Consider the following 11,638-nt stretch of genomic DNA (forward strand, 5'->3'; position numbering starts at 1 on the left):
GCGGCCGGGCAGAGGTGCTCCTCACTTCCCAGACGGGGCGGCCGGGCAGAGGCGCTCCTCACTTCCCAGACGGGGCGGCCAGGCGGAGATGCTCCTCACATCCCAGAGGAGCTGGCGGCCGGGCAGAGGTGCTCCTCACTTCCTAGATGGGGCGGCCAGGCGGAGATGCTCCTCACATCCCAGAGGGGCTGGCGGCCAGGCAGAGGCGCTCCTCACTTCCCAGATGGGGCAGCCGGGCAGAGGCACTGCTCACATCCCAGACGGGGCGGGCGGGCAGAGGCACTCCTCACATCCCAGACAATGGGCGGCCAGGCAGAGATGCTCCTCACTTCCTAGACGGGGTGGCAGCCAGGCAGAGGCTGTAATCTTAGCACTTTGGTAGGCCAAGGCAGGCGGCTGGGAGGTGGAGGTTGTAGTGAGCTGAGATCACGCCACTGCATTCCAGCCTGGGCAGCATTGAGCACTGAGTGAGCGAGACTCCATCTGTAATCGCAGCACTTCGGGAGGCCGAGGCGGGCAGATCACTCAAGGTCAGGAGCTGGAGACCAGCCTGGCCAACATGGCGAAACCCCGTCTCCACCAAAAATACAAAAACCAGCCAGGCGTGGCGGGCGGCGCATGCCTGCAATCCCAGGCACTCGGCTACATTCCATCCTGGGCAACAGAGGGAGACCGTCTCAAAAAAGAAAGAAAAGGAAGGAAGGGAGGGAGGGAGGAGCAAGTTTCATACTGAAGGAAGGGAGGGAGGGAGGGAGGAGCAGTTTTCATACTGAAGGAAGGGAGGGAGGGAGGGAGGAGCAGTTTTCATACTGAAGTTGAACCCTGTTGGGGAGGGAGAGTGGGAAGTTTTTAGTAACTTTGTTAAAAAAAAAATTGTATAGGGCTGGGCCTAGTGGCTCGCGCCATGTAATCCTAGCCCTTTGGGAGGCCGAGGTGGGTGGATTGCTTGAGTTCAGGAGTCGGAGACCAGCCTGGGCAACATGACAAGACCCTGCTGTCTCTACTTAAAAAATACAAAAAAAAAAAAAAAAAAATAACCGGGTGTGGTGGTACACGCCTGTGGTCCTAGCTATTCGGGAGGCTGAAGTGGGGGGATCACTTGAGCCCCTGCAGGGGTGGGGTTGCACTGAGCCAAGATCACGCCGCTGTATTCCAGCCTGAGTGACAGAGCGAGAGTCGGTCTCGAAAAAATTACCACATAGTTCTTACTAATTTAGGCTGTATAAAGTGTTCATCTTAGTGTACTATCTTTTAGTAAATGTAAAACTTATTCACTGTAATTAATCTATGACCTTCCCAGCTACTTGTACATGTGAGGGTAGATAATAGTTTTGTTACCATGGATTAGCTTTAAAAAGGAGTGATTACAAAAAAAAAAATTGAGCTGGGCATGGTAACTCAAACCTGTAATCCCAGTGCTTTGGGAGACTGAGGTGGGAGAATGGCTTGAGGTCAGGGGTTTGAGACCAGCCTGGGCAACATAGTAGAGACCTTGTCTCTACAAAATAAAAGTAAAAAAAAAAAATTAGTTGATGATGATCTCATTAAGTAGATCAAAACTTCTTAGAATTTTCAGTTTGTGGAAGATTGGTCTGTGTTTATAAGGGAAAATACTTGATAATTTTTTTGGTTATTTTGACTTTAGAACATTCCAACTATATTTGCTCATAGAATACTTAGTTTATTAACCAGTTGCTCTCTTGATAACTACAAATGTTGTTAAATTGTATCAGATAAACTTGATAAGCAGAAGTTTTTATATAAAGATATGAGCACACATTTAAATGAACGTTATATTAATATAAAGTGAGTATGTAATCATGTAATTTGTAAACATGTTCTAATATCTTAATCATTAAAGTGTTCGTGATTTTAATTTAGACTATAGAAATTATTTCTTCAGATTATCTCAGTGTCACTAAGCTTTGTACTACACTATACTACAGCGAAGGGAGCAGTAGCAGTGTCAGTTCAGAAAAGTTAAGTACAGATAAGAGAAATAGTGAAGACCACAGGAAGGACAGCAAGTGTAGGATCATTTTCCATTATGGATCTTTCCAGGGAACAGCCAGGTAAAATCAATACTTTAATATGTTTTTGGTTTTTTTAATGTTTTACCCTTCTGTATTCTTCCTTTTCACTAATATTTATTCTTTCTACAGAGGTTGTTGGATGGATGTATGGGAACTAATGTCCCAGGAATGCAGGGATGAAGTAGTTCTAATTGACTCGAGTTGTCTTTTAGAAACACTAGAAACATATCTACGAAAACACAGGTAAGTCTGATGGTTGTTCCAGTATAATGTGGAAGGTGCCTTATGTGTCAGTCACCTAGAGTGGCCTGTCACTGACCTCCTTTGTATAATAGCATTCTAGCCTTCCCTTTAATTCTTGGCACTAGGCGGAGCTTAATATTAGAGTAGGCAGTTCATTTTTTTTTTTTTTTTGAGGTGGAGTCTTGCTCTGTCACCAGGCTGGAGTACAGTGGCGCGATCTCGGCTCACTGCAACCTCTGCCTCCCAGGTTCGAGAGATTCTCCTGCCTCAGCCTCTCGAGTAGCTGGGATTACAGGCACACGCCGCCACACCCAGCTAATTTTTGTATTTCTAGTAGAGATGGGGTTTCACCATGTTGGCCAGGATGGTTTCGGTCTCCTGACCTTGTGATCCGCCAACCTCAGCCTCCCAAAGTGCTGGGATTACAGGAGTGAGCCACTGTGCTTGGCCAAAGCAGTTGATTTATGGGCTGACTCTCAGGGTTAGCCTTCTTGTGTTAAGCCAGCATCTCCTATTTTGTGATTTTTTTTTTTTTCTTTTTGAGACGGAGTCTCACTCTGTCACCCAGGCTGGAGCGCAGTGGCGAGACCTCGGATCACTGTGTCCTCCACCTCCCGGGTTCCAGCGATTCTCCTGCCTCAGCCTCCTGAGTAGCTGAGACTACAGGTGCATGCCACCACGCCCGGCTAAATTTTGTATTTTTAGTAGAGACGGGGCTTCGCCATGTTGGTCATGAACTGGTCAGGCTGGTCTCCAACTCCTGACCTCAGGTGATCCACCTGCCTCGACCTCCCAAAGTGCTCAGATTACAGGCATGAGCTGTGCCCAGCCTATGATAGCATTTTCAAAATTAAATTAGTAGCTTTTTACTTAATATTTGAAGTATTTCTTCTACCATTGTCAGGACCCCCAAAAAAAGTTGATATTCATGTGTTTCGTTACTATAAAAGTAACTTCAGATTTTTCTTTATAGAACGCTACTTTTACAAAGGAATTTTCTCTTTTTTTTGAGACGGAGTCTCGTTCTGTCGCCAGGCTGGAATGCAGTGGCTCGATCTCGGCTCACTGTAACTGTGGACTCCCTGGTTCAAGATACTCTCCTGCCTCAGTCTCCCAAGTAGCTGGGAGTACAGGCACATACCACTATGCCCAGCTAATTTTTGTATTTTTAGTAGAGATGGGGTTTCACCATGTTTTCCAGGATGGTCTCAGTCTCCTGACTTGTGATCTGCCCTCCTCAGCCTCCCAAAGTGCTGGGATTACAGGTGTGAGCCACCGTGCCTGGCCTACAAAGGAATTTTCTAAGTATCATTAACATTTGGAAATTCATAGGGAGGAGAGTCCAGTAGAAAAGGAAACTGGTGGACCGGGTGCGGTGGCTCACGTCTGTAATCCCAGCACTTTGGGAGTCTCAGGCAAGTGGATCACCTTAAGTCAGGAGTTTGAGACCAGCCAGGCCAACATGGCGAAACCCCGTGTCTACTAAAAATAAAAAAATTAGCCAGGCATGGTGGCACGCTACTCTGGAGACTGAGGCAAGTGAATCGCTTGAAACCAGGAGGTAGAGATTGCAGTGAGCCAGGATCGTGCCACTGCACTCCAACAGAGCAAGACTCCGTCTCGAAAAAAGAAAAAGAAACTGGTAAGGTAACATCATCTAGAGATGGTGTTCTTGGGGCGATTCTACTGTTTAAATTTGTCACGTGTTGCGTTTGTGGTTGTATGTCCTTTGACTTTGAGGCAGATATACACAATTATTTTGGGAGTGCCTCTAAAAATCAAGTGAATGATAAAAACTGGTGTCATTACTTTGTGTGGCAGTAAGCTAATGACTTCGCCTGCATACCAAGTTTATTGGTGTTTTTCTTTTTTCAATTAAAAACTTTCTTTCTTTGCCTTTTTGGTGGATTATGCCCAAGAGAGTAGAGAATGTGTCACTTACTTGGAGTTTTGCAGGGACTATACAGACACAAAACGTATATCCTTCCTCTTTAAATATGAATTGATCCTGCCAAAAGATAGTTTTTGTGGGTGATAAATGACAAGTTATTAGAGCACATGTTTTGGAGTTTCCTATGGTTTTGTAGATTTTCTTGTGTTTAGGGTTAGTGTTTTAACCTTTTCAGATGGATTTTAGTCCATTTTATAAATATCTTAATGGTTGTGAGAAAGTATGGTTGAGAGTAATAAGGCAGTGAGTGATGAATTTAGGGAGATTGTATTGCATCTGGATTCTACTAATTGTAACTGTACAAGTTAGTTGACTTTTCTGTGCCTCAATTTTTATCTTCTTTAAAACAAACAGGCTCACACCTGTAGTTCCAGCACTTTGGGAGGCCAAGTCAGGTAGACAGTGGCCGTGATTGTACCGCTGCACTCCATCTTGGGCAACAGAGTGAAACCCCATCTCAAAAATAATAAAAATTAAAATAAAATTAGCAGCTGGGCGCAGTGGCTCATGCCTGTAATTCCAGCACTTTGGGAGGCCAAGGTGGGTGGATCACCTGAGGTCAGAAGTTCAAGACCAGCCTGGTCAACATGGTGAAACCCCGTCTCTACTAAATATACAAAAATTGGCCGGGTGTGGTGGCGGGTGCCTGTAATCCCAGCTACTCAGGAGGCTGAGGCAGGAGAATTGCTTGAACCCGGGAGGAGGCAGAGGTTGCAGTAAGCCGAGATCGTGCCATTGCGCTCCAGCCTGGGCAACAAGAGTGAAACATCATTCTCCCCCAGCCCCCGCCAAAAAAAAAAAAAGAATTATGGTAAAGGCCGGGCATGGTGGCTCATGCCTGTAATCCTAGCACTTTGGGAGGCTGAGATGGGCAGATCACATGAGGCCAGGAATTTGAGACCAGCCTGGCCAACATGGTGAAACCGCTCTCTACTGAAAATACATAAATTAGCCAGGCATGGTGGTGCACTTCCGTAATCCCAGCTACTCAGGAGGCTGAGGCATGAGAATTGCTGGAATCTGGGAGGCAGAGTTTGCAGTGAGCTGGGATTGTGCCACTGCACTCCAGCCTGGGTGACAGAGTGAGACTCTGTCTCAAAAGAAAAATATTATGGTAGAACATCGTCAGATACTATGCTTGATCTTAGTCAAAAGGCTGAGACGTGATAGAACATCATTAGAAATGAGGTGTTAATAAACTGAAACCTCTGCCTTAGAGGTTTTTTAAGACTGGGCATTGTGGCTCACGCCTATAATTCCAACACTTTGGGAAGCCAAGGCAGGAGGATCACTTGAGTTCAGTAGTTCAATACCAGCTTGGGCAACATAGGGAGGCCCATTTATAAAGGCTGAGTGTGGTGGCTCACTCCTCTAATCTCAGCACTTTGGGAGGCAGAGGTGGGTGGATCACGAGGTCAGGAGTTCAAGACCACCAGCCTGGCCAACATGGTGATACCGCGTCTCTACTAAAAATACAAAAATTAGCCAGGCTTGGTGGCGTGTGCCTGTAATCCCAGCTACTCAGGAGGCTGAAGCAGGAGAATCACTTAACCTGAGAAGTGGAGGTTGTGGTGAGCCAAGATTACGCCATTTGCGCTCCAGCCTCAGCAACAGAGCAAGACTCCATCTCAAAAAAAAAAAAGGCTGGGCGCCGTGGCTCATGTCTGTAATCCCAGCACTTTGGGAGGCCGAGGCGGGCGGATCATGAGGTCAGGAGATTGAGACTATCCTGGCTAACATGGTGAAACCCCATCTCTACTAAAAAATACAAAAAATTTAGCCGGGCATGATGGTGGGCGCCTGTAGTCCCAGTTACTTGGGAGGCTGAGGCAGGAGAATGGCGTGAACCCAGGAGGCGGAGCTTGCAGTGAGCCAAGTTTGCGCCACTGCACACCAGCCTGGGCGACAGAGCGAGACTCCATCTCAAAAAAAAGATAATAGTAAATAAAAATAAATATAAAAACAATATAAAAAAATTAGCTGGGCGTAGTGACATGCCTGTAGTTTCATTTACTCGGGAGGCTGAGGTGAGAGGATCACTTGAGCCCAGGAAGGTTGAAGGCTGCAGTGAGCCATGATCATGCCACTGCACTTCAGCCTGGGTGACAGAGTTGAGACTCTGTCTCGAAAAAAAAAGTTTTTTAAAAGTCATATGCAATGCTGCTTTTGCAAATGGGAAAAAATCTCTTTTATGGCTTTTATATCCTATTTTTAACTTGCTATTTACTTATGCTTATAGTTGTACAATCAAACATATATTAAACTACTATGAGAGTATAAAGCAGTAAAATAGGGGAAAAATCTTTCAAGTTTTGTTATTGTTCTCTTTGACATTTGACCATTTAATTACCTGAAAATGTGAACTTGCTGTTTATAACCTGAAAATGTGGAAGTATTTGTTGTTATTTCTGTGTCCGTTTTTTCCCTCCTAAAAGAGAGACTTTCTGTTCCTGCGCACGTGTGTGTGTTTTAAAAGAACACAAAATAAGGCTAGGCATGGTGTCTCACAGTTCAGCATTTTGGGAGACTGAGGCGGGCGGATTGTTTGAGCTGAGGAGTTCAAGACTAGCCTGGGCAACATGGCAAAACCCTGTCTCTACAAAGAATACAAAAATTAGCCATGCGTGGTGGCACACACCTGTAGTCCCAGGTACTCAAGTGGATGAGGCAGGGAGGATCACCTGAGCCTACTAGGGAGGTTGAGGCTACAGTGAGACAAGAGTATGCCACTGCACTCCAGCCTGGGCAACAAAGTGAGACCCTGTCTCAAAAAGCGTGAAACATAAATTTACCTTTTAAACAGTTTTTAAGTATACATTACAATATTGTTAACTATATGCACATTGTTGTACAACAGATCTCTATAACTTTTTCATCTCAACTGAAACTGTACCCACTGAACAACACCTTTTTTCTCCCCTCACCCCCAGCAACCACAATTCTTCTTTCTGTTTCTGAGTTTAATTATTTTAGATAGCTCTTATAAATGGAATAATGTAGCACTTGAATTTTTGTGATTGGCTTATTTTACTTAGCCATTATCTAAGACAATACTTAGATAATGTCTAAGATTCATCTATGTTGTAGCATATGACAGGATTCCCCTCTAAAAGCTGAATAATGTCACAATACTGTGACATTATTTAAAAATGGTCAGTGTTACAGTATATGTTGTATTATTCACTTTTCTTTTTTCTTTTTGAGACAGAGTCTCGCTCTGTTGCCCAGGGAAGAGTGCAGTGGCTTGATCTCGGTTCACTGCAACCTCCGCCTGCTGAGTTCAAGTGATTCTCCTGCCTCAGCCTCCCGAGTAGCTGGCATTACAGGCACACACCACCACACATGGCTAGTTTTTGTATTTTTAGTAGAGACAGGGTTTCACCATGTTGGTCAGGCTGGTCTCGAACTCCAGACCTCAAGTGATCCACTCGCCTTGGCCTCTCAAAGTGCTGGGATTACTGCACCTGGCTATTCACATTTCTTTATCCATTCATACATTGATGGACATTGAAGGTTGCTCTCACATTTTGCCTATTGTCAATAAATGCTGCAGTGAACATGAGTGTGCAAATATCTCTTCAAAATCCTTGCTATCAGTTCTTTTGGATATATACCTAAAAGTGGGATTCCTGGATCGTATGGTAGTTTTATTTTGAAGAACTTCCGTACCAGTTTCCATAGCAGCTGTACCATTTTACATTCCTGCCAACGGTGCATAAGGGTTCCAATTTCTTCACATCCTCGATAACACTTGTTATTTGTTGTTGTTGTTTTGATAGTGGTCATTCTAATTGGTTTAAGGTGATATCTCATTGTGTTTTTGATGTGCATTTTCCTGATGATTAGTGATGTTGAGCATCTTTTCATATGCTTGCTGGCCATTTGTATATAATCTCTGGAGAAATGTCTGTTCATGCTTTGCTCATTTATTCATTTACTTTTAAATTATTTTATTTTTTTGAGACAGGGTCTTTGTTGCCCAGCCTGGAGTGCAGTGCATGATCACGGCTTTGCCCATTTTTAAATTAGGCTATTTTTTTTTTGTGATTGAGTTCTAGTGGTTCTTTTTTTTTTGAGACGGAGTCTCGCTCTGTCGCCCAGGCTGGAGTGCAGTGGCGCAGTCTCGGCTCACTGCAAGCTCCGCCTCCTGGGTTCACGCCATTCTCCTGCCTCAGCCTCTCCGAGTAGCTGGGACTACAGGCGCCCACCACCACGCCCGGCTAATTTTTTGTATTTTTAGTAGAGACGGGGTTTCACTGTAGTGGTTCTTTATATTCTGGCTATTAACCCCTTATTCAATATATGGTTTGCAAATATTTTTTCCCATTCTTTGGGTTGCCTTTTTACTCTGTTGATCATCTTTGCTGTGCCGAAGTTTTTAAGTTTAATGTATAGTCATGTGCTACGTGATGACATTTTGGTCAGTGATGGACCACATATATGACAGTGGGCCTGTAAGATTATAATGGAGCATACTGCGTATAGAAAACTGCTGTGTGGCATTGCAGATCAAGTAGAGGAAATGATTAACATTCAGTAATGGTGCTGGGACATTTGGTTTTCCATGTGAAAAAAATATAAATAAAAAATATGTATACTACCTAGGTTTGTGTAAGTACACTCTGATGTTCGCACAGCAACAAAATAGCTAACAATGCATTTCTCAGAATGTGTCCCATTGTTAAGTGACATGACTGTAGTCTTTTTTTTTTTTTCAGGCTTAATTAACTTTATTTTTCTTGTATAAAAACCCTATGTTGTAGCCACAGCTGGAGCCTGGGTCCTCTGCATGGAGACTCTGGTGTGGGTCTTGACGAGGTGGTCAGTGAATTCCTGACAGGAAGACTTGATGAATACAGTCTCCTTCCAGAGGTCGGGGGTCAGGTAGCTGTAGGTCTTAGAGATGGCATCAAAGGTGTCCTTGGTGTAGTTACCCAGGGTGGCAGTGCAGCCCCTGGCTGAGGTGTAGCAGGCATCAATACCAGCCATCATGAGCAGCTTCTTGGGTACAGGCACTGAGACGATGCCAGTGCCTCTGGGCGTAGGGATGAGGCGCACCAGCACAGAGCCATGGCAGCCTGTCACCTTGCGAGGGATGGTGTGGGGCTTGCTGATCTTGTTCCCCCAGTAGCCTCTGCGCACAGGGACAATAGAGAGCTTGGCCAGGATGATGGCCCCGCGGATGGCAGTGGCTACCTCCTTGGAGCACTTAACACCCAGACCAATGTGGCCATTGTAGTCCACGATGGCAACAAACATCTTAAACCTGGTGCACTGGCCGGCATGGGTCTGCTTCTGCACCGGCATAATCTTCAAAACCTCGTCCTCGAGAGAGGCCCCCAGGAAAAAGTTAGTGATCTCAGATTCCTTCATGGGCGGGGAGAAGACATAGATCTCCTCCAGGGACTTGATCTTCATGTGCTTGACCAGGTGGCCCAGCTTGGTGATAGGCATCCACTCCTTATCCTCGGCCTTGCCTCCATGAGCTCTGCGGCCTCAGCCCCGGCCCTGGCCCCAGCCCCGGATGCCACTGCCGAAGCCTCCGTGGAAGCTACCATGTTTCCCCATCCCAGGCGATCCCCACCACCGGCCGCCACCAGCGTCATCCGCCATTTGGTGTTTTCTCAGAGAAGCGTCTATTTTTGTTTTTGTTGTGCATATGTGCTTTTGGTGTCATAGCCAAGAAATCATCACTTAGTCCAGTGTCATGAAGATTTTCCCCTATGTTTTCTTCTAGTTTTATGGTTTTCAGATGTTAACATTTAGTTTTTAATCCATTGTGTGTTAATTTTTGTATATTTTTGCGCATATTTAAAACTTGAGTGAAATAACATAATTTAACATTATTTGTCAGCATTGTTGCCTCTGTTTACCAAGTGGGCTTAGAGCCTCTAATTAAACATATATTCTTTTTTTTTTTTTGAGACGAAGTTTCGCTCTTGTCATGCAGGCTGGAGTGCAGTGATACGATCTTGGCTCACTGCAACCTCCGCCTCCCGGGTTCAAGCAGTTCTCCTGCCTCGGGGTTGCAATCCTAGTCTCTGATAAAATAGACTTTAAACCAACAAAGATCAAAAGAGATAAAGAAGGCCATTACATAATGGTAAAGGGATCAATTCAACAAGAAGAGCTAACTATCCTAAATATATATGCACCCAACACGGGAGCACCCAGATTCATAAAGCAAGTCCTGAGTGACCTACAAAGGGACTTAAACTCCCACACAATAATAATGGGAGATTTTAACACCCCACTGTCAACATTAGACAGAACAACGAGACAGAAAGTTAACAAGGATATCCAGGAATTGAACTCAGCTCTGCACAGAGTGGACCTAATAGACATCTACAGAACTCTCCACCCCAAATCAGCAGAATATACATTTTTTTCAGCACCACACCACACCTATTCCAAAATTGACCACATAGTTGGAAGTAAAGCTCTCCTCAGCAAATGTAAAGGAACAGAAATTATAACAAACTGTCTCTCAGACCGCCACGCAATCAAACTAGAACTCAGGATTAAGAAACTCACTCAAAACCGCTCAACTACATGGAAACTGAACAACCTGCTCCTGAATGACTACTGGGTACATAACGAAATGAAGGCAGAAATAAAGATGTTCTTTGAAACCAACGAGAACAAAGGCACAACATACCAGAATCTCCAGGACACGTTCAAAGCAGTGTGTAGAGGGAAATTTATAGCACTAAATGCCCACAAGAGAAAGCAGGAAAGATCCAAAATTGACACCCTAACATCACAATTAAAAGAACTGGAAAAGCAAGAGCAAACACATTCAAAAGCTAGCAGAAGGCTAGAAATAACTAAAATCAGAGCAGAACTGAAGGAAAGAGAGACACAAAAAGCCCTTCAAAAAATTAATGAATCCAGGAGCTGGTTTTTTGAAAAGATCAACAAAATTGATAAGACCGCTAGCAAGACTAATAAGAAAAGAGAGAAGAATCAAATAGATGCAATAAAAAACGAAAAAGGGGATATCACCACCGATCCCACAGAAATACAATCTACCATGAGAGAATACTACAAACACCTCTACGCAAATAAACTAGAAAATCTAGAAGAAATGGATAAATTCCTCGACAAATACACCCTCCCAAGACTAAACCAGGAAGAAGTTGAATCTCTGAATAGACCAATAACAGGCTCTGAAATTGTGGCAATAATCAATAGCTTACCAACCAAAAAGAGTCCAGGACCTGATGGATTCACAGCCAAATTCTACCAGAGGTACAAGGAGGAACTGGTACCATTCCTTCTGAAACTATTCCAATCGATAGAAAAAGAGGGAATCCTCCCTAACACATTTTATGAGGCCAGCATCGTCCTAATACCAAAGCCTTGCAGAGACATAACCAAAAAAGAGAATTTCAGACCAATATCCTTGATG

General features: G+C 44.3%; 1 protein-coding gene and 1 pseudogene across 1 annotated transcript in view; one reads left to right on the forward strand and one right to left on the reverse strand.

Annotated features, from left to right (window-relative positions):
* LOC116474328 (gametogenetin-binding protein 2-like) overlaps nucleotides 1–11,638 on the forward strand; it is a 176,338-nt gene that overhangs the window by 1,886 nt on the left and 162,814 nt on the right. Inside the window, exons 2-3 of the mRNA XM_058445387.1 lie at nucleotides 1,882–2,072; nucleotides 2,163–2,276. Of these exons, the coding sequence (XP_058301370.1) occupies nucleotides 1,882–2,072; nucleotides 2,163–2,276 (305 nt within the window). The remainder of the gene's footprint in view (nucleotides 1–1,881; nucleotides 2,073–2,162; nucleotides 2,277–11,638) is intronic.
* LOC116474544 (small ribosomal subunit protein uS5-like) lies at nucleotides 8,980–9,840 on the reverse strand (annotated as a pseudogene).

This window comes from Hylobates moloch, unplaced genomic scaffold, assembly GCF_009828535.3.
Source record: "Hylobates moloch isolate HMO894 unplaced genomic scaffold, HMol_V3 SCAFFOLD_10, whole genome shotgun sequence".
Taxonomy (NCBI): domain Eukaryota; kingdom Metazoa; phylum Chordata; class Mammalia; order Primates; family Hylobatidae; genus Hylobates; species Hylobates moloch.